General features: G+C 32.5%; 7 protein-coding genes across 7 annotated transcripts; 3 read left to right on the forward strand and 4 right to left on the reverse strand.

Annotated features, from left to right (window-relative positions):
• Positions 1 to 639: 639 nt before the first annotated feature.
• On the reverse strand, positions 640 to 1,048 carry PHYBLDRAFT_152827 (hypothetical protein; the record flags this gene model as incomplete). The annotated part of the gene is made up of 3 exons (XM_018433006.1): positions 640 to 737; positions 850 to 926; positions 1,038 to 1,048. 3 exons carry the CDS (start codon positions 1,046 to 1,048, stop codon positions 640 to 642), a joined length of 186 nt encoding a protein of 61 aa, XP_018284060.1.
• A 619-nt stretch (positions 1,049 to 1,667) lies between these two features.
• Positions 1,668 to 2,227, reverse strand: PHYBLDRAFT_152828 (hypothetical protein; the record flags this gene model as incomplete). The annotated part of the gene is made up of 2 exons (XM_018433007.1): positions 1,668 to 2,095; positions 2,158 to 2,227. 2 exons carry the CDS (start codon positions 2,225 to 2,227, stop codon positions 1,668 to 1,670), a joined length of 498 nt encoding a protein of 165 aa, XP_018284061.1.
• A 340-nt stretch (positions 2,228 to 2,567) lies between these two features.
• PHYBLDRAFT_183960 (hypothetical protein) lies at positions 2,568 to 7,599 on the reverse strand (the record flags this gene model as incomplete). Its single annotated transcript, XM_018438863.1, has 9 exons — positions 7,347 to 7,599; positions 4,130 to 4,343; positions 3,964 to 4,008; positions 3,719 to 3,906; positions 3,414 to 3,608; positions 3,264 to 3,304; positions 3,154 to 3,176; positions 2,854 to 3,076; positions 2,568 to 2,766 (listed from the first exon to the last, which is right to left on the reverse strand). Exons 1-9 carry the CDS (start codon positions 7,479 to 7,481, stop codon positions 2,568 to 2,570), a joined length of 1,263 nt encoding a protein of 420 aa, XP_018284062.1. The 5' UTR covers positions 7,482 to 7,599.
• A 1,166-nt stretch (positions 7,600 to 8,765) lies between these two features.
• PHYBLDRAFT_79640 (hypothetical protein) lies at positions 8,766 to 9,847 on the reverse strand. The gene has a single exon (XM_018443485.1). The coding sequence runs from the start codon at positions 9,662 to 9,664 to the stop codon at positions 9,281 to 9,283; it is 384 nt and encodes a 127-aa protein (XP_018284063.1). The 5' UTR covers positions 9,665 to 9,847; the 3' UTR covers positions 8,766 to 9,280.
• A 1,414-nt stretch (positions 9,848 to 11,261) lies between these two features.
• On the forward strand, positions 11,262 to 12,342 carry PHYBLDRAFT_183962 (hypothetical protein; the record flags this gene model as incomplete). The annotated part of the gene is made up of 3 exons (XM_018438864.1): positions 11,262 to 11,453; positions 11,726 to 12,134; positions 12,211 to 12,342. 3 exons carry the CDS (start codon positions 11,262 to 11,264, stop codon positions 12,219 to 12,221), a joined length of 612 nt encoding a protein of 203 aa, XP_018284064.1. The 3' UTR covers positions 12,222 to 12,342.
• A 4,109-nt stretch (positions 12,343 to 16,451) lies between these two features.
• PHYBLDRAFT_183963 (hypothetical protein) lies at positions 16,452 to 18,960 on the forward strand. Its single transcript, XM_018438865.1, has 8 exons — positions 16,452 to 16,888; positions 16,996 to 17,074; positions 17,158 to 17,272; positions 17,345 to 17,425; positions 17,507 to 17,518; positions 17,663 to 17,914; positions 17,999 to 18,329; positions 18,394 to 18,960. Exons 1-8 carry the CDS (start codon positions 16,663 to 16,665, stop codon positions 18,405 to 18,407), a joined length of 1,110 nt encoding a protein of 369 aa, XP_018284065.1. The 5' UTR covers positions 16,452 to 16,662; the 3' UTR covers positions 18,408 to 18,960.
• A 1,082-nt stretch (positions 18,961 to 20,042) lies between these two features.
• On the forward strand, positions 20,043 to 21,779 carry PHYBLDRAFT_152833 (hypothetical protein; the record flags this gene model as incomplete). Its single annotated transcript, XM_018433008.1, has 2 exons — positions 20,043 to 20,177; positions 21,540 to 21,779. The coding sequence occupies 2 exons, from the start codon at positions 20,043 to 20,045 to the stop codon at positions 21,777 to 21,779; spliced, it is 375 nt and encodes a 124-aa protein (XP_018284066.1).
• Between the last annotated feature and the right edge of the window lie 839 nt (positions 21,780 to 22,618).

Consider the following 22,618-nt stretch of genomic DNA (forward strand, 5'->3'; position numbering starts at 1 on the left):
CAATCCCAGAAAAAAAAAGTTGAAAAGTGTAAATAAACGTTTTTAACCTTTGGCGAGACTACTAATGACCCCCCTATGATATGTATGAGAGAAGATGATTGAAATCTTAACAACAATTAATTTTGGAGTTTTTTTCAAAAATCTTTTCTCAGAGAGTACTATGCGTGGGGTATATCTTTCCCGAGTTTACCTGGCGCCTCTTTTGCTCGGATCAGCAGAGATTTTATTCTTTAATAAAAACATCTACTGGTCTCCCGGCGCATATTTCAAACCGTATACTTTTGCTTCGGTAAATTTTCGGGACGATCTGCTGGGCGGTAGTCTTTGTACTGCTAATAATCTACAGATTCAATTTATTGGATTTGGATCAGGGAAATAAAGGTTCATTAAATCAGTTATGATGAACATTATAAGTAATTACTACTTGTATAACCGTGGTAATTTCGGAGCTAATACATGCAACGAAAACCTCGATTTTGGAAGGGGTACCCTTATTGGGTAAAAGCCAGCTTGATGTGAAGGCCATTTTTTTCGTGATTTATAATAATTCAATGGTGATCGTATGGCCTTGTGCTGGCGATGGTTTATTATATTTTCTGCCCTATCAGATTAAGACTGTAAGATAGAGGCTTGCGTTGTCTACCATGGGTAGCAGGGAATCAGGGTCTGGTCCCGAAAATGAAGGATGAAATCTAAAAGAACTGACGGAAGGGCACCAGCAGGAGCGGAGCCTACGGCTTAATTTGATTCAACACGGGGGAACTCAGCTGGTACACACATAAAAGGATTGAAAAATCACCTTTTCAGTTGGGTCAAGCTTCGGCTTTTCTGTCTTCCTAAATATACTACCTGCGCTAAGCAGGGTGATGTTGGGCAATAACAGGTCTATCATGCCCTTAGATGTTCTGGGCCGCACATGCGCTACACTGACATAGTTAATGAGTATATAACCATGGCTAATAAGCTTGGGTACTCTTTTAAAGCTATTTCGTACTGGGAATTGAGGTATGTAGCAAGGTTTCTGTACGTAATCTTACGGAAGAGCCATTGCTAATGTTATCTACAGTTTAACGTTTACGTTGTTCTGGTAGTCTAACAAAAAACTGTGATATGTCTTGCACCTTGGGATTTAAAAAATAGCCTATCGTTAAAAGGCCAAGCTAGTCTCAATAGACTCCCAAAATCTTACTGAAGAACTGAATTGACTGGCAAAGCTAAAAGTGAACATAGCCGCATACCCGTAAAGCAACTCGCTCGTTCAGGTATGTTTGGTTATGGATCAAACAGAATCAGTATATAAATACTGAAATACTCATCTTAAGCAAACATTGCTAGGATAATATTGTTGCTGATAACAGAAAGCGTTATGAAAATCACCAACGCCCATAAACGCCGGTGCTAGCTTTATATGCGCACCTAAAAACGGTTCACACGAAATAATGAACCTTGGCTTAAAAGCCATAATTAAAAAAAAACAAAAAAAAAGAAAAACAAAAAAAAAGAAGCAAAAAAAAACGACCTGAAATAAGGTCGAAATACCCACTGGACCGAAACGTTAAGCGGAAGAAAAGACACTAGCAAGGATTCCCCTAATAACGGCTAGTATGAACAGAAAGACTAAAGCTTGGTAAGAGACCAATAGCGAACAAGTACTGTCATGGTAATAACTAATTCATGACAAGTAGGAGTAGCGTTGTGGCCGGATGAACAGAAGACTGGAAGACCGGAAGACCGGAAGACCAGACGACGAGACGCCCAGATGGCAGCAACCGAGAGTGGAAACGACGAAGAGGAGAGGGCGGTTGTGGGTGGGAATGATGGAAGGGAGGAATGTTATTAGGAAAAGAGGCAGATGTAAGCGTAGGAGCCTGTGGTGAGAGGGATGCGGTGAGAGGGATGTGGTGAAGTGGATGTGGTGAAGTGGATGTGGTGAAGTGGATGTGGTGAGGGGGATGTGGTGAGGGGGATGTGGTGCTGTGCGAGTAGAGGAAGAGAGTTTTGGGGGAAGGCGTGGGCAAGTAGAAAGGATGGCGAGGAGATAGGACGTCGGAGTGAATAGGAGTGGAAGGTGGCAGTAGGGAGCTGAAGGAGTTGACTGTTGTTACGTTATGTGGGAGAGTTTAGGGGATACCCCACTACCTGGAACTTCTGTTTTACAGGAGGACTTGGTGTCGAACCGTGTGAGCGTATGGATGCGAACGTGCTGTTCGTGTTGGCGACGGCTCATATCTGCTACCCGTAGGAGTGGTAGAGGGAGGAAGCCGGATGGTATGGTTCACCGCCGTACCTGAAGGGGGAACTGTGGTCGCGATTCTCTTCCCGGCCTTCGGGCCGAAACAAAAAAAAAAAAAACTGGCAAATATACTATATGTATGAATATTGTACTTGGTGAGTACAATAATAACAGCCAAGTTAATAAACTTGGTAGAATTGGCAAGGAAATATGACCTTGTTGAGCTTGACTTGATAGAAAGACATAAGAGGTACAGATAAGTGGGAGCTTCGGCGCCAATGAGAAACCACTACTCTTATTGTCTTTTCAATGAAAAAGAATGTTGGATTGGGCTTCACGGTGGATTCCGTGAGGCCCCAATCAGCCTGATAATGGCTGAAAGTCTCTTAGCAAGAACTTTTGCTAAAGGCGAACCGACTGGGAGTGAGGCTGTTGCCACCGCCACCGGATGTAATATACTGTCTCTTGGGTGGAGAGACAAGGTTACGGGTATAGCTTTTCCAGGGCTTTCGAGTCCGGTTGTAGCTATTACCCTAACTACCGTATACTCCAAACGTTGCATCTAGGGCGCGTTGGTGGGGTCTACGGTATGGCTATGATGACACCTGTAGAAAGCCTACAGGAAGTAGGAGCCATAAAGGACTACAAGTCCTAGTATAATGCATCCGAAGCTGGCGCCTAGTGGCATGAGCAGTGGCTTTAGACTCCTTCCGACGGGTACAAGGGAGAGTTTAGGGGATACCCCACTACCTGGAACATCTACTAGACAGAGGGGCTTGGTGTCGGACCGTTTGAGCGTATGGGCACGGACATTCTGTCCGTGTCGGCGACGACTCAAATCTGCTACCCATAGGAGTGGTAGAGAGAGGAATCTGGATGGTACGGCTCACCACTGTACCTAAATGGGGAACTGTGGTTACGATTCTCTTCCTGGCCTTCGGGCCTAAATAACAAAAAAAAATTAGCAAATATACTACATGTATGATTATTGTACTTGGTGAGTACAATAATAATAGCCAAGTTAATAAACTTGGTAGAATCGGCAAGGAAATAGGACCTTATTGAGCTTGACTTGGTAAAAATATATAAGAGGTACAGATAAGTGGGAGCTTCGGCGCCAATGAGAAGCCAATGCTCTTATTGTCTTTTCAGTGAAAAGGCATGTTAGATTGGGCTTCACGGTGGATTCCGTGAAGCTTCGATCCGCAGGATGATGGCTGAACGTCTTTAGGCCAGATTCTATGCTGAACCGGATCCACACGAGGACGAGGCTGTTGCCACCGCCCCCGAATGTATTATACTGTCTCTTGGGTGGAGAGACAAGGTTATGGGTATAGCTCTTCCAGGGCTTTCGAGTCCGGTCGTGGTTATTACCCTAACCACCGCATGCTCCAAACTGTGTATCTAGGGCGCGTTTATGGGGTCTGCGGTATGGCTATGAGGACACCTGTAGGGTGTCTACAGGAAGTAGGAGCCATCAAGGACTATATGTCCTAGTATAATACATCCGAAGCCGGCCCGAGTGGTATGACCAACGGCTTCAGTCTCATCCCGGTGGATCAAGGGAGTTTTTAGGGGATACCCCACTACCTGGTACCTCTCTTTAGTAGAGCGACTTGGTGTCGAACCGTTTGACCGTATGGACACGGACACTTTGTCCGTGTTGGCGACGGCTCAAATCTGCTACCAGTAGGAGTGGTAGAGAGAGGAATCCGGACGGTACGGCTCACCACCGTACCTGAAGGGGGAACTGTGGTCACGATTTTCTTCCTGGCCTTTGTGCCGAAAAAAAGAAAAAAACTAGCAAATATACTATGTGTGGAATAATTGTACTTGGTGAGTACAATAATAATAGCCAAGCTAGTAAACTTGGTAGAATTGGCAAGGAAATAAGACCTTGTTGAGCTTGACTTGGTAAAAAGACATAAGGGATACAGATAAGTGGGAGCTTCGGCGCCAATGAGAAACCACTGCTCTTATTGTTCTTTAACCATAGTATGGGATTAGGCTTTACAGTAAATGCTGTGAAGCCCCCATTGGTTGGGAAATGGCTAAACAACCATAAGCCAGAGCTGATGCTGGAAACCATACTATATGTGTTGCTCATACACTATATGAGTATAAATATGCTTTTGAGCTGAAAAGCATATTGTGTCTTTGCTCGTATTCGCTGAAAGGCGAGTACATTCAGAGCTACATAGTAATGCTAGTATGGAGTAGTGATGAATTGCATGCAGTTTGCATGCAACTGACGGGGTATTGTAAGTAGTCGAGTGACCTTTGTTGCTACGATATACTGAGATTAAGCCCTTGTCCTTGAATTTGTTCTTTTGAACACCTTCATAATTAAAATAAATTATTTTTCTATTGAAATAGTTTACTTAAATAAATATTATCACCAGGCATCTGACAGCCGACCCAATAAAACATTGTGATATTGCAAAGTCAGAAAGTAAGGTTAGATATTTTATTAACTTAGTTATAGACATATATATGTATTGATCACATTAGACTTTTTTTTAGGCCAATAAATTAAATAGTATCCTCTCTCCGCTATTTGAAATGTACTTAATTTGAAACCGGATCTGAAATCCAAGTTCGTTTGTTCATCAATTGTCTAGAATAATACATTTGATTAACTTAATATTTTGGTCTTCAAAGCTGTTATAGGTAATAGACAAACTAACAAACTAACAAACTTGGTCTATTAATTTTTAGTCAGCCTTTGTCTGCTAACTCGATACCTTGATTTCAATTTGCATTTGAAGATCCAGCAATAACATTGTTTACAGCCAAACAAAAACCACTCTTCTTTTAGGAATTTTATATATAAATATACGCAATTTAACCACAACTAAACAAAAAAACAATGCCCAAAGAATTTTAACATATATATATAATGTAGTCACCATCAACCTTCTTTTTTTCTATCTATTTATTAATTAATTAATTCATTAATTAATTCATTAATTATACACATAAATATTATGTAAATCAATAAATGGAAAGCGAAATAAATATGAGAGGGTATATATATATATATTTATATAATAAAACTAAAATTTGAGAAAAAAATGATGCAAAAGGCTATTGGAAGCAAGTTCATTTTCTGTGCTGGGCAGAAGAATAATTAACAAAATTAAGTTAATAAAAACACAAAAACGGCATGCAATAAAGCTGTAGACAAATGCAACGAGATAAACACATGAAAATTTTCTGTAATGTGTATCATAGTAAAATGTAAGATGTGCTGAATTCATAGATCAATTGAATATGTAGTGCAAACGTTTTATTATGAGCAAGTATAGCAAAGAATATAGCTTTTTGGGAAAAAAAAATTGGGCAAAATATATTTCTTAGGTATTCAGGATTTTTAATGGGTTAGTATGTCAATGTAGGAAAAGTTAAATGCTGTGAGAGTGCTATATATTAAAGAGACAAAACAATATTGTTTATATTTGCTACTTTTAAAATCTCTGTAATTAAAACCCTTGTTGTGTAATGGTTGGTTCACATTGTATAAGTGTATAATGTATATGTGCCTGGTGTACAATGGTCCTCTGATAATTTCAAGGCTAAGGCGGGGACTAAGTTCGTTGAAATTATCGAAGGATGAAATTAGAGAGTGTGGATTATATATTTTTTTTTCGATGAAGGTAGAGGTAGTGTCAAAGCACTCTTTGTTAGAAATATTCCTATATACAGTAAAAGAAAAAGTTAGCAGCTAAGTATTATCATAATTTGATTGGTTGAAAATCTTCCTCGTTAAGGATTCAAGACTAGAAACTATTATGAAAGTGAAATTAACGTGAATCGCGAAGGTTTAACCCTGTTTTTAAAAGGGAGTTCACAAGAGCCTTGACATTATCGAGGGACCACTGTATTTTGAAATTGAGACGCACGTCTTTGAGTTTTATTAAGCTCTAAGTAAAATGGAAAATGAGCCCGAATATCGATATTAATGTTTTTTTTTAGGGTGGAAAAAAATGTTGATATTTTGATCAATATTTGAGCAATAAATGTCAAATAAATTTGATATTGTGGATCGTAATGTGCCTCACCAGGTTACTTGAACACTTAAAAAGGCTTTGGTTTACCGATTTTAATATATATAGTTGACTTTCTGTATCTAGCTTGTCATTTTGATCAAAATGATCCCTTTTAATTAAATAATTTAATTTCAATTGTAAATTCAACAATATGCAAAGTATACTAGTAACTGTCTGTTTAAATAAATATACTCCATATTGTAGTATCTATGGTACTCAAATTTCAACGTACATTCATATGGTGTAAGTCAATAAAACTAGCAGTGGTATTTTACTTGCGTGATATTGATAGGGTCTTTGTAACAATGATACTTGACTATATTGTTTGTTTGTTTTTTCAAATATCAAAACATTTTAATCTTGGATGTATTATGAGCAAAAAAAAAAAAAAAAAAAAAAAAAAAAAAAAAAAAAAAAAAGAATGGTTTGCTTGAAGGGTTTATTTCTGGTCGATATTTAAGACCAGCACTACTTTTTAGCCTTTAATTGTTTTATGTTTCAGTGAATAATTTGTGGGATAAAATATTCAGGTACAAGCTTGTCACGTTGGAGAGGAAATTTACACATTATTAATTATACTTGTTTTTTTTTCAAAGAGGTTCTCTTTATATACTTACTTACATACATATAAAGAGAGTAAGAGATTAATAATCAATAAAAATGAAACATAAATTTAAATATTATGTAAGACTTGAGAATAAATAACCAGATTATTGAATTATTGATATGGTCAACTTGTCTTGTTGTTGTTATTTTACTTTATATATATATATATATATATATATATTACAAGCACGGGCCATTTGGAAATTGTTGATAGTGTATTATTTTTTTATTAACAATATTAAGATTAAGATTAATATTAATTTTAGCACTAGTCTATTTCTATATAAGTAATATATATATAAGATTCAAATGAGACGAAATTTTTGAATGTAAATGTAAGTGTAAATGGGGTTTGTTGATATGTTTATGATTATGATTATGTTTATGATTATGATGGTAATGGATGCTTTTTGACGATGCTGGTATGCTTATTAAGAAGACTTGGTGTAGTAGATAACATCATTCTTGCAGTCCTGGATGTATGAGTAGGCCAAGGCACCGGTGATAGAGAACATGGCCAGACGCTTGCCAAGGACAGAGATGGTAGAAGAGGCACGGACAGTGGAAGAGGCGGCACGGACAATAGGGTTCATGATGGTATTGGTAGTAATAGTGACAAGATCAAGGGTAGAGGATCGAGGATTAATAATGAGCGAGAAAAGAAAGAGAAGGCAGCTTTTTATTTTTATTTTTGGCTTTTGACTTTTTGGCTTTTGACTTTTTGGCTTTTTTCAGCCCTTAATCTGATCTTTATATATAATATTAAAAAGAGAGAAAATCAAATCCTATTATGAGTAATATGTAATCTTTTTTATATATATATATATATATATATACAGGTAAATTTTTTTTCTAAAAAAAAATAAAAAAATAAAAAAATTGACTGGGATAGTGCGGGTAAAGATCAACAAGGATAACAAAATGAATCCCGCGGGTAGGGGCGGGTGGAAATAAGCCTTATATATATATATATATATATATATATAGATTAATAGATAATGTGTATATTTGTATGTGTGAGAGAGAATAATAATAATAATAATAATAAAAGATTTTTTACATATCATAATTTTTGTTTAGTTTTAGCCTCGATCACTTTAATAGAATTAAAAATAATTGGAAATTTTTGTACCTTTTTATTTATTTATTTTAACTTGAAAATCAAAATCAAAATCAAAATAAGAATGTCCCAAAACACACAAGAGATATAATCTATATTACAAGTACAATTACAATAGAGTGGAAAGATATATAGTGTAAACGTGGACATTCTTTTTTTATTTATTTATTTATATAATATATTGGCTGTCAAAAATATTATGGTTCAAATCCGCTTAAAAAATAATAATATTCTGTACAACCTTTTAATCAAATAGATCTACTGTGGAAAATATAATCAAGTAGCCAAGTAGTCAAGAGAGAGAGAGAGAGAGAGAAGGGTAAACTAATTTTCATGAATCCAGATCAACCAACTATTTTCATTTTACAAGCAAAGAAACAAAAAAATAAAAAAAAATATAAAATAAAGAAACGATCGACGATTGAGAAGTTCAAAGTCCACAGCGTGAGAGAGTATAATATATAAATAAATATTATACTTGTTCAATTGAGATTAAAGAATTATATTCTCTATACACTACACATTACAGATATAAAAGACTATCGACACATATAGTCAGCTTGGAAAGTGATCTGTACATTGATGTATCTGATAAGCTTAGGCTTTGGATTTGGATTTGGCTTGGGCTTATCATTATCAGTATCATTAGCATATCACCCTTCATTCTTCTTCTTCTAAAGAATCTTATGAATTGACTTGTGTGACGGCCAAGACAATAAACCTGCTCTTCACTCTTTAACATTCTTATCATTGACATATGAGAAATAAACAACTTTATTGAATATAAAGATATGAAGGTAGAACGTATAAAAGAAAAAAGGTGCTCTTTACAGTCAATTTTATCAAACCAAAACAATATAAAACAGAATAAACTTGTTATTATTATTTTTTAAGAAATGAAAAAGGCTTTGATGACGGAGTTGTAAAAGACGCCCTGATCAAACATTCAGCCTGTGTTCTACAAGAAAAGTATGGCACATTCAATTCAATTCAATTCATTTGTATGTATGTATGCATGTGTGTGTGTGCGTGCGTGCGTGCGTGCGTGCGTGCGTGTGCGAATTCTGTTCATGGATATATATGTATATATGTATATATAAAATGTGGATAGATAAGAAGAAAATAAAAGAAAAATTAAAAAGGGGGAGTGAAAGTTAGAGCAAGAGTGAGGGGGAGTGGAAAATAATAATAAAAATAATAAAAGAAATAAGGAACTCTGCTTTCTTTTCTTTTCCTTTTCTTTTGGTTTGTTTTTGTTTTGGAGGGAGAGGATCAGGGCCAAATATCCTTTTCTTTGTCTGTTAATTTAATCTCAACTACTCTTTCAATTTCTCTACAAACAGTATCACTGTTGGTTTCTGTCGAGTTTCTTCTGATTTCATCCGAGATGCGTTCTTCACGCTGCTGTCTCCCACGACTCTTGTGGCTCTCACAGCCAGCGTTGCGGCGATAGGCTCCGACAAAGAGCTCCTCATTCCACTCAAAGCCTTGATGGCGCGACATGACCACAATAGGGCAGGAACCAAACGAAGACGAGGCTATGTATGACCTTTCGCCAGGACTTGTGTCATAGATATGATATTCATAATCATCAGTGAGTGAATCAGGACGTTGACGGTGGGTAGATATTGGTGACCGAACAGACGTTTGTTCCATAATTGACAATAATTGGCAGCACAATAATTATTGGTATTTTCTCTGCTTGCTTTTACTTTACTTTTAATAATATGTATGTATAAAAAATATATCTATATATCTATATATGTAAATATATAGGTATCTATGTATGTATGTATGTATGTATGTATGTATGTATTTGCGTGTGTGAGAAAATAAAATAAAATGTAAAGAGCAAAGAATAGAAAATGATAGAAAAAGAAGAAACGCTTTTTTCTTCTATACTCAAACTCTTGTAAACTGAAATAAAACTAATCTGCCTTCAATTGCGTGCGTGGGCAAAATCTAAAAAAAAAAAAATACACTATACACTATACACTATTCAATTTGTGGAGCATATGATGTCACTCTGGGCATAGTATATGCAATGTAATTGGTATAATATTATTTATGCATTATTATTAGTATTAATATTTTTTTTGTTTATAGGGTTAGTATTAATATTATTATTTTTACTGCGTCTTTTTTGTGTGAGTGTGTATTAAATTTAATGTCAAAATTAAATAAAGTTTCCATTTGAAGCTAGTTGCCGGACACTATCAATGTCCGATCCGCACATACCCACAACCCCACACTACACCTTGCCTCACCATACCATACCATATCATACCATATTGCACTGCACTGCACTGCACTACACTGTACTGTACTGTACTGCACCAACAAGCTTTGTCTAGCAAGAAATAAAATAATATATATAGCAGTTTAACAAAGTAAATTTGATTCGAGATATCCAAACAACATCAATAACAAAAAAAAAAGGGCTTAAAATGCATACTACAGAAATTGTGCTCATCATCTTAGCTAAATCAAACATGTCAATATTATTACTTTTATTGTATAACTAAATAAATATATAAATAGATAAGCACAAACACAAGCACAGGCAGAAAATAACAATAATATGAATCATGTAACAGAAATACAAAACCGTGCGTGACTGTCCCAATTCCCCGGACTCGAAGCTGGAGCAGCGGCTGTTAAACTACCGACCGCCTCTGCACTGCCGAGAGCTCCTCCTCTTTTTCACTAGGTAATGAATGAATGGATGGATTAGAGAGCAATATGGCAAATAAGAAGAAGAAGAAGATGATGTGGAAGAGGATGGGTATATAGATGGATGTATGAAAGCGACAAATGATCCTGATTACTAACAAATAATTTTTATTATTATAATTACTATTATTTTATATTTAATTTGATTTGATCTTACTATATTATATAAATATAAATATATATTTATATTTATATTTATATTAATACATACATGCATATTTGGATCAAATTTTACTATCAAAAAATATGCATACACACACTGCACTATACACGTACACGAACACGCATATACAATATACTACGCACTACACCTAACACATCCTACCACATCACACCACACCACATCACACTTATACTCCACGCATACATCATACGCATACGACATACGCATAAATATATATATATATATAAAACTGTACTCCATACGACGACGATTTTAAACATATATTTGATATTTGATATTACTGTCTTTCTTTTTTTTTTTTAAAAAAAAAAAACTTGGTACCATCAAAACAGCATCATGGCTTCATTGAGTGTGCCCGCTAACATTCTTGCCTCTTCCGACGGCTCCCCCAAGCTTTTCAACAAGTGGTCTTACGAGGAGATTGAAGTCAAGGATATCTCCCTCCAGGACTACATCTCCGTTCGCCAGCATGTTTACCTGCCTCACACTGCTGGTCGTTTCGCTGCCAAGCGTTTCCGTAAGGCCCAGGTAAAGAAAAGAGAAAATTATATTGGATTTGATCGGAATGGAATAGAGTAGAATAGAGCAGAAAATAAGATGACAGAAAACACTACCAAAAAAAAATAAAAAACAAAAAAAACAAAAAAAAATGTATATACATCTCTTCTTCTTTAATTTTTAATATTTATTTACAAAATAATAATAATACATGTGTGTGGATATTTATGTGTATAATATATTAAATACTTGCTGTTCTTGCTATTGTTTTCGTGTGTTATATACATAATTTCTTTATCTAGTGCCCTATCGTCGAACGTTTGACCAACTCGCTCATGATGCACGGTCGCAACAACGGTAAGAAGTTGTTGGCTGCCCGCATTGTTCAGCACGCTTTCGAGATCGTCCACTTGTTGACCGACCAGAACCCCATCCAGATCCTTGTTGATGCCATCATCAACACCGGTCCCCGCGAAGACTCCACTCGCATTGGTTCCCAGGGTACTGTCCGTCGTCAGGCCGTCGATGTCTCTCCCCTCCGTCGTGTCAACCAGTCGATCTCCTTGTTGACCACTGGTACCCGTGAGGCTGCCTTCCGTAACGTCAAGACCATTGCCGAATGTCTTGCTGATGAGTTGATCAACGCCGCCAAGGGTTCTTCCAACTCCTATGCCATCAAGAAGAAGGATGAGCTTGAGCGTGTTGCCAAGTGTAAGTTTGCACATAATAGTGATAGAAAAAGAGAGAATGAGTTTATTTTCTTTAATACTAATTTTATTTTTCTTAGCCAACCGATAAATTTATATATTTCTTGGAGTATTTATTTATCGATTTTTTCTATGTATCTTCTTTTTTTCTTTTACCTTAAAAATCCAATTTACATATTAAAAATTACATTTATATACATAATCTGTACAATATACAATGCGTTTGTTTGTCATGGCTATGTAGATATGTTATGGAGAAAAAGAGAGTGGATGAGAGTAAAAGGATGGCAGGATCAAGTGTTAATAGTGTAATGTTAAAGGTTTATGCAAAACATCTGGCAAGCTAGCGAGACAGAAAAGGTACATATGGCTGGAATATGTAATTGGTATTGTTATTGTTATTTAAAGGTAACATTTTAAAGATGTTTGATGTATCCATCAAAATTTTCTGAATGGGTTGGTACTTGACGGTCTTGAGGCTGTGTTTATATGAGGAATTGAAGCTCTACGGAGAACAAGGGTCTTCTTGACGTGCAGATCGATGGGGATTAACTTTCTTATGGTTGATGATAATCTAGGTACGGGCAGCGTTCCTCTCTCTCTTTCCCTTTTCGTTTTCGCTATACTGTCCTTTTTGTGACTCATTCTTTGGTAAAAAAAAAATCATGTCTTTAGAAAGCACTTGAAAACACGGCACGGATAGAAAAAGATAGAGCAACGTCAGCCTTTATTAAACTCAAATAAAATAAAGAAAAAAGAATTGCTTGCCTCTTGACACTAACATCTAATTTTTATTTTATTCTACTTATACTCATTGACTCTAAATTAACATGATCTCCTATCTATCAAAATGACAAACCAGAATACGATGATAAACCAGATCTTCTGACAAACCCAAGTAAACGAGATTATTCACTAGCCTATTTTATATATATATATATATTTATTTATCTACATGCGTGTCAAGAAAGTCTTTCTATTCCTAATCCCAAAAAAATAAAAATAAGTTTCGTTAGGATTCCGGGTTCTTTATAATTTTGTGTCAATGTTATTGATTAACATTGACACTTTTATTCTGTCTATGCCATCAGAACGTGTTTGCTTAGCCATTCATAACTATCAACAGTCTGGATATTTGATTTGAGATATGCTGAGTGAGAGTGAGAGAGAGAGGCAAAAACGAATAGGCACAAAACTGATGATTAGGAACATGGAGATTGCACTAATAAGCAGTTTGGGCATTGCCCTGAATAATGGAGCCAACACCCTAATTTTTATATAACTTGGATCTGTAGTTGATATATACCACAATTGAGTGAAATACAGAAACTCTACTACCAAACCGTCTTGTTTTTTTTCTTGTCAATAAACTTGGTAATAAAAAAAAAAGGAAGATTTAATTGGTTAAAGTAAACAGAACAATCTAGAATTGCTTGAATTCTATTTGCTGAAAAATAATAGTAATAGATTAAAATATGCGATTCTATTGGCTAAATAAACATATAAATCCTACCATTTCTTACAGATCCCTCCCTTTCTTCTCTAAAATTGGTTAGTGCGACGTTGAGATGGATAGATAGATTTTCTACCTTTTTATTAAGAGAGAAAAAGAGGTACATAGTTTTACTGCTATAGTCTTATATGTATGTATGCATGTTGATATACTTTAATACATATTTAGTGAATATTTTGCATTTACTGTTGAACCCGAGGTTAAAAGGAAGAGTACACATGGCAATATTTCTTTATTCTATTATTCAAAGACCATCCATACATACATACATACATACATACAAAAATTGGAATTCATTTTTCACTATTTTAGTATAATTATTAATAATTAAAACTGTCTATTTTATGTTCACCTGCCACCTGGCCACTGACAATTGCCACTATATACTGTAGAAAAAAATCTGCAAGTACTTGCAAAAAAAATTGCACATTTGCAAAAATTGTGTAACTTTGTAAAAATTATATTGACTATATCTAATTTAGGACTTGCTAAACCTATTTAGACACATTGAGACGGATGTTAAAATGAAAGCTTGATCACAGAATATTCAAGATAATATATTAGAAAATGAAAAACGTATAAGTTATATTATTGGCTCGCTAAAACCATTGAGCGCGGAATATCATCTCTGTCCTTTTTTCAAAAATAAAATATCTTTATAAGGCACACTCTGAGGTACAAGCACCCCTAAACCAAATCACAGCGGGATTCTCAAAGGTGAAAAATGACTTGGCAAAAATTCATGATTACAATCGCAAAATTCAACTATTGTATTGGGGCTTAGATTTTTTTACAAAAATAAACATTGTGCTTTTTAACTCTACACTAACTTTTTGTTTATTTTTTTTAATCATCATAAAAGTAATGATACTTTCTGACTTTGCTGCATACTAAATACCATTGTTACAGGCCAGTACTGCTACATAGATGTAAACATCAGTGAAAAGGTATTATTAATGTTAAAAGATTTTAATTACTAATTACTAATGAAACTTCATTTCGATTATAAGTAGGCTCGCATCATCTAGACTATCAAAGGTATGCATACTCAAAATAAAAGAATTATTAGTATAAAAAACATAAAATACAAGGCTTTGCATTTCTTCATGTTTATTCAATATCAAAGGTATGTCATTTAAAGTAAATTAAATTAAATCACAAATACTAAAGTTCTTTTTTCTCTTTTCTTTTTTCTTTCTTCTTTTTCTTTATGTATAGATTAAAAGTGTATCAGTTACTGCTACCGTTTCTCTGCCTATTCTATATAGTGCCTTTCAATTAGCTAGCAATGTTTCTATAAGTCATTTAAGTACTTAGACGCGTATTAGGCTCTTTATTCCCAATATTTTCAACTTGGAAAAATAAAAATAAATAAAAATTTTCAACTATAATTTCAGCAGAATTCTATTTTTTAATTGTTTTTTTTATGAATTTGAGTATCTGTAACTTCCTAATAAGGGCATTGATCCCCAAAAGTATAAAAAACCATTGTAATACAAAAAGGATATTCTCTAAAGCTATTGGTTAAAATAGGGTTTAAATCATAAGAATATACGCTTCTTATTTGCTGAGATAGGTAACACTATTAGCTAAATACTAAATTCCTATTGGTTTAGAGCAAATCTGCAAGTATGCATTTTTTACATAGTAATTTGCATTGGCGGAATTACAAATGCTGCCATTTCCTACAGTGCTATATTATATTTATAAATTACTTCTCCTTTTATCTATGTTTATTTACCTTAAAATATAAAGATATTAACTTGAGTGTTTACTATTTCTCTCTTTCTCCTTATACTCGTAAAATAATATACAATTACATATATTTTGTGAGTTTACAAGATAAATATTATGTAGATTTGCTATCAATCCTGTCCTACTGTAGATACTTATTATAAAATATATACACACACACATTATATATATATGTATCTTTGAATATCTTATAATACAGAATATAAATTAAATATTTATATCTATATATTTTTACATTTAAAATGTATATATAAAACATATAAAGTATATTTTGCACCCTTTGTTAAAGAAAGAAAGAAGGAAGGAAGAGGAGTTGACAAAAGAGAGTTCTTTATTTTTTTGTAGGATTCTGATAGGTTAGTTTTGAATCGTAAGGTAGTTGGTTAGGTGTGACAGTTTAACAAATAAAGACTTTTTTTTTTTTTTTTTTTTTTTTTTTTTTTTTCCTTTACATGAGGTCCAGTATGGTAAGTACCCAAATAAATAAATAAATAAATAAATAAATAAATAAATAAAAATAAAATAAAATTATGTATACCATCTTTAGTTTGGGTATCAAATTATAAAGAGAACAAGAAACATATAAAAACAACGGCAGAAGCATATATTGTATATTGTATATTGTATATACATAAAAAGAGAGAGAGAGAGAGAATTGATATTGAGTAATTAATCCAAATATACCTCAGTTACTCATTTGATTAATCTTTCATATCTATCAATTCCATTATATACTACTTTACACTACATTCTATAGCTATAATGTTGTCTTTTACTATTACTAGTACACATTATACATTACCATACTCACACTACTTAAATATAGTCAACCAATAGATCCTGCAAAATTTTGGCTATGGGTAAGCGATTGTGTGACATGAGTTTTTTTTTTTCTTTCTTTAAATAAATAAATAAATAATAATAATATTTAGTCAAACAGGAGCCCTACTCTACAAAAAAAAAACTCAAAAAAAAAAAAGAAAAAGAAAACAAAAAATATTATCCTTTCTTCCCCTCTTTCTCTCTTTCCTTCTTGTTCTTCTTCTCTCTTCTTTTATTTATTTATTTATTTATTTTATATACATATAAAATATATATAAAATATATTTAAATATATAAATGTATATGTAATTGTATATAGAAATATATATATATTTATATTTATATTTATATTTATGAGTGTGTGTATATTATTATTTGATTTTATTTGATTTTATTTAATTTTATTTTATTTTATTTTATTTTATTTTATTTTATTTTGTAAATGGAGGCGCCGCTATTTATTAGAACATCAGAACCAGATCGATATGAAATTGCTGCTCAATCAATAGTCTTGGTCGCTATTTCCATCATTTCATGTCTTTTTGGTGTCAAGATTTTCAACATCAAATTTAAATACCTTACCCTGTCCAGATGGCTTGTCCTAATTCTGTACATATTTTCATGGGCATTCACAGTCTCGACAACCTTTTTGATCACAACAAATAACGGTAAGCAATGATATATTATCATTATTATCGATTTATTTGATTGAATCAATTAATTAATGATATATCTATCTATCTATCTATCTATCTATCTATCTATGCGTATAAAGGAAATTACATTTCCTGCCTTTTATCTATCTTGGCCTGCGATGTATTTTATTCAGGAACCAAAGTAATTATCTATGCCTGGTAAGAAGAATAAAAAAGTAATTCTCAAATTTTTCTGTTTTCATCTTGTTCATTAATCACTTTATTTATTTATATATAAAAAGGCTTATTGAGAAAGTCTGGGTAGTCTCGGCTACTAAATCAACTCGAATGGAGTCATGGATGTACAAATTACATTTATTCTTCCTCACTCCTTATATTGCTATTTTTGTTTTGATGGTAAACTATAGAATAAAGGGAAAAAAGAAAGTCAAGAGACAATTATTGATATAAACTTTTTTTGATTTATAGTTGAAATTTCACACTTCTGAATTAGAAGAAGATGGCACCTGTATCATCGGTCTTCAGTTGATTGCAACTGCTCCTCTGATGGTAAGACATCAAATCCCTGTCTATTTCTATCATTTGTTTGTATATTAATTATTATTATTATTATCTTATCTAAATTTGTAGGTCTACGATGTCGTAAGTGTACAAAAAAAATATATATATAAAAAGTTAATTATCGCAACTACCTAAAACTATATTTGAATGATCGATATAACCAAAATTCTCATAACAATATTTTTTTTTGTATATATTTATAATAATTTGTATTTGTCTTTGCAGTTATTCAATTTTTACATGACCTTTTTGTTCTTGAGGCCGCTATTCACAGCAGGAAAGCGCAGTGCTCCAGATTGGAAATCATCTCGTCTACATTCAGTTGCCAAACGCACCCTTGTTGCTTCGATTATCTGTCTCATCGTTTCTTTTGCAAACATTCTTGGACTCACATTAAGCAACGGAAGACAACGCGGACTGCTGTGCCTGGGATGCTGTGCATTAGATGTTACCATTAGTTTGGTCACCATTCACTGGGTAAGTCATAAGGTCTACTCATATCATATCATATTTGTTATTTATCTATTGACTCCCACCGATATTAATCCCATAAAATTTTAGGTTACTACTAGCCCTCGCCGAAAAAAAAGTCGAGAAACAATGACCAACATGACATATCCGGATACTGGAATGTCTCTGTCGGACACAGCAGTTGAATCAGATGGCGCACATACTACTAGAGTTGAGGAAGTGTCGTTCCCAGATAACAAATTTTCGAGTGCAAATAACAAACAGCTGGAGACATTGAAACATGGTGAATATGTGGACATGGATATCATTAATCATCATAACCATTACGATCAACAACAACAACAACAACAACAACAACAACAACAACAACTTGGATACGATAATCGACTCAGTCAATCGAATCGATTTAGTTTTTCATTTGGTAAACAACCCTATGATACCAAACCAGAAGAGAGTGTGTGCTCATTTCAAGAATACAACAACAGTAGGAAATCACTGACAAAGGTCTCCTCTGAATTTTCAATATAAAATATTTCCTCCCAAAAAAAAATTGAACCAAAACACACATTACACACATCCAAAAAGAAAGGTGGAAATCTTTATTTTGCTTTAGAAAAAATATTACCACACCTTCTTCTATACACACTTTTTTATACACTATAAAGAACCAGCATATAGATATGTAGTAACAAAGACTAGATTGATAAATTATATATCTATAACATACAACTATATATAAAAAAAAACAAAAATCAAACCAAAGCAGAGAACAAATATTCTATTTCAAATTTCAAATATACATACATGTATCACTTCTCCTTCTGCTTCTTCTTTTAGTTGCTTTGTTTAATTTGATCTAGTTACTGACACGATTGGATCTTTTGGTTACACTTAAAAAGCTTAGTAAATTTATTTATAGACATATAGCTTCATATTTTATTTATGTATAAATTCAATTTTTGGTACTTCTTTTTTTTTTTTTTTAAGCTTAATGACAAATGAATATTTTGGTCAAATGAAAATAAAAAAATGTAGATCTTGATATAAAAGATATATATATAATTATTTAAAGAGAGAAGAAAAAAGAAATGGGATAATAATTGACAGATAATTTTTGGGTTTTTATCCTGTACACAAGAAAGAGACTTGTAATACCATATATATATATATATCAGCAGCCACAAGCTGCGCAGCTTTCTTAATGTGTTTAAAGAAAATATAGCCTAAATATCTACTTCTTTGTTTAATCATCATAATACTAATCATAATAAATGAAAGATATAAGATATTTGAAATATACTTTTTCTATATAAACCCAAAACAAAACAAAACAAAACAAAACAAAACAAAAAAAAAGATATATACTAATTCAGAATTACGTATAGTTAGTCACAAATCCTCCAAGAATATTATTATAATAATAAAGGTGCTCAGCTACACAAGGAAGCCACTTTGCCTTGTCCGTTTATACAAAAAAGGGAACATGACAAAATAAGGTATATATATATATATATAATAATAATAATAATAAAAGGGCTGCGCATTTAATTAAAGGTGATCAGGAAGAGTAAGAGAAATGGTAAGATGTACAATTCAAAGGGTTACAATGTAAAGTAGAACAAGCTACAAAGCCATCTTTACTTTCATAATTTTTTTTTTATTAAACTCTTATAAATACTAGTCCCATTGCTTGTTGCTCATCTTTTTCTTGTTTTTTCTTTTCCTCTTCTTTTGCTTTCATTTTAGATACTAATTATGATTATCTATACAAGAATATCATAATTTTTATAGAGAAAATAAAATAAAATAAAAAGATATTATTTATATATAAAGAACAAACATAAATCTCCTTCATCCTTTTTTTTTGCACGGACATACGAACGCAAAAAAGAAAATAAAAAAGAAAAAAAAGCTCATCCTTAAACCCGCGCAAGAGCCGCAGTCAAGAGTATAAAAAGAAAGCCCAAACGGATTTAAAATTTATTTATTTTATTTTATTTTTTTTTAAAAAAAAACAAGAGGTAATTAGATAAGAATTGAATTTTGAATTTTGAATTTGAACACTTTTTTTTTTAAAGCTTATATTTATAACCAAAAGAAGAAGCAATAACAAAAGAAAGGATTTGTACGTGAAATGCAGCATCAGTGGGTCTATTCTTCAGGGTCTAACTGGGCCGTCCTGGATCAAGCAACAACCCAAGTAGTCGACAAAATGTGGGGATCTGCCGAATCCGGCTGGGTCCATAGTCCTACTTTTGGAAATCAACCTGTGTACATCAACACTATCGAACTTTGGTTATCCTGTGGAAGCCTTCAATTCTTACTTGCACGACGCAACTATTAATCGCACAGACAAAGAAGATCCCTTTAAAGACAGTCTTATACGCCAACCTATGCCCTCTTTTTTTTTTTTTAATTTTCTTATATATGTTTTCTTTCTTATATAACATTTATTACTTACTTTAAATTTTATTTTATTTTAAAAAAGAAGAAGAAATCTAAACCACAACTTACAAATCAAAACAAGAATATATGCTAATTATTTTTATTTTTATTTTTACTTTCTATACTTTCTATATATCATGTAAATGCTTGTAATTATTATTATTATTATTATTATAAAGAACGGCGATAAAAATGAATAAATAAATAAAAAGAGCTGGTTCTTATGCCTATAATACATATATTTTAAAGATAAATAAATAAATAATTGGTCTAATTATCAATAGAAGCACCAAAATGTATTATGCTATATAGAACTTCTAAGCAATAAACTTTATTTTATTTTTATATTTCTTTATATAAAAAAACAAACAAAAAAATTGCTTATTCTTTACTCTCTTTTTTCTGCTTATTTTGTAAACAACAGACTCCTCCAAGAAAATCCTGTAGTCCCCCAAAATTAAAATGAATAAATTTATAAATTCTATTTATATTTCTGTCAAGATACTTTGATTATATATATATACACTATGGAGAATTAATGGTGCTTCTGATGGTAATTTTTAAAAATGTCCATAATTTTCTTTTTTAATAAAAATAAAATAAAGTAAAAATATACATTGAAATCTATAATTCACTTGTAAATAAACTTTCAGGTAAAAAGGAGAGAACTCTAGCTCATCATTACCTATTTTATATATTAAAATAAAAGTCAAAACATTAGTGCTTTGAATTTTATTTTCAAAGCACCAAAGCATCAAGGCATCAAAAAATATTCATAACCAAATGGGGCGTTTTCTCTCTCTTAATAACCTTCTTTTAATATTATAAATGATAGCTATATTGTATGTATACATCTAGTCTCTTCTTACCATATTTAACAATGATCTATAAGAACAAAAAACAAAAACAGAAAAAAAAAGTCGATTTTTTTTATATGTGTATATTGTTACTTTTGCATAATTTAACTATATTTATTTGTGATTTACAATAAATTATGGCTTACATTTTTATATATATATATATTAGGAAGAGGAAGAGGAGGAGCTCTGTCGGTTGTTTTTTATATATATATATATATCAATAGCACAATGTTAGCACGCAAATCATAAAATCGTTAAAAACCTACTATAAATATCAATAAAGAAAAAACATCACTTGATTCCTTCTAAAAAATAATAATTCAAAGATCACATCAAATCAAGTCAATTCACATCAATTCAAACCAATGGCCTCGGGATGGTTCTACAAGAATGGTGCTAAATGGCTTCCATTAGAAACCGACCTACAGGAAAGAATTGAGGAACTCTGGAAGTCAGAGTCTGATGCCTGGGTAGAGTCGCGTGCATTTGGCCGGGTTTATATCAATACCCAGAAATTGATTATGTCAACCAGTGAGACAACATGGGAACTTCTCAGAGATTTATAGCAGACAACTAAACAAACAAAGCAACAACAAACAACATGAACAAGTCACCAAGGATAATATGATATGGGTACAAGGCGCATCTTTTTAACCTTTGTCTTTATCGTCATTTTTACATTATTTTTATTTTTATTATTATATGTCCCTTTCTTTATAACTATATCTTCTGTACTTATGAACATAGCTATATATCTATGCCCCAATCTCTTTCTTCTTTCTATATGGATATGTAAACCAGATAACAAGCCTCCAAAGAAATAAATAACTAAATATTTATTTATTCATTTATTCATGCAATTCCTCAAAATATTGGATATATTATATATATATATATATATATACATATCTTTAATGGTATACTCGAAATAATAATATTAACAGTAATACTATTACTTTGATATTAAAGAAATATAACTTGTACATATATGTATATGTATATATTCGACAGCATTAAGGAATCATTGATTTGTATGTGCGTTCGCGTGTATGTGTGTATGTTTAAGAGTGATTTGTCGTCGTCGTCGTTGTTGTTGTTGTTTGTCTTGCTGTACTTGGTAGTGGTAGTGGTAGTAATAATAATAATGGTAGTAATAATAATGATGGAAGTGGTAGTGGTAGTGGTAGTATTGTTTGTGCTTGTGTTTGGGTTTAGAGTGTGCAATGTGTGTGTGTGTAAAGTGTGTTAAAAAAATAAAAAATAAAATGAAATAGAGATTTTTTTAAAAAAAATATATATATAAGAAATATTATTAACGAAGTTCAAAGCTACCAAAGCATCGTTGCTCAACATAATCTAATGACAGCTCTTGGAACCTATGATTATTATTTATAAAAAAAACCCA

Source organism: Phycomyces blakesleeanus, assembly GCF_001638985.1.
Source record: "Phycomyces blakesleeanus NRRL 1555(-) unplaced genomic scaffold PHYBLscaffold_39, whole genome shotgun sequence".
In the NCBI taxonomy this organism is placed as follows: domain Eukaryota; kingdom Fungi; phylum Mucoromycota; class Mucoromycetes; order Mucorales; family Phycomycetaceae; genus Phycomyces; species Phycomyces blakesleeanus.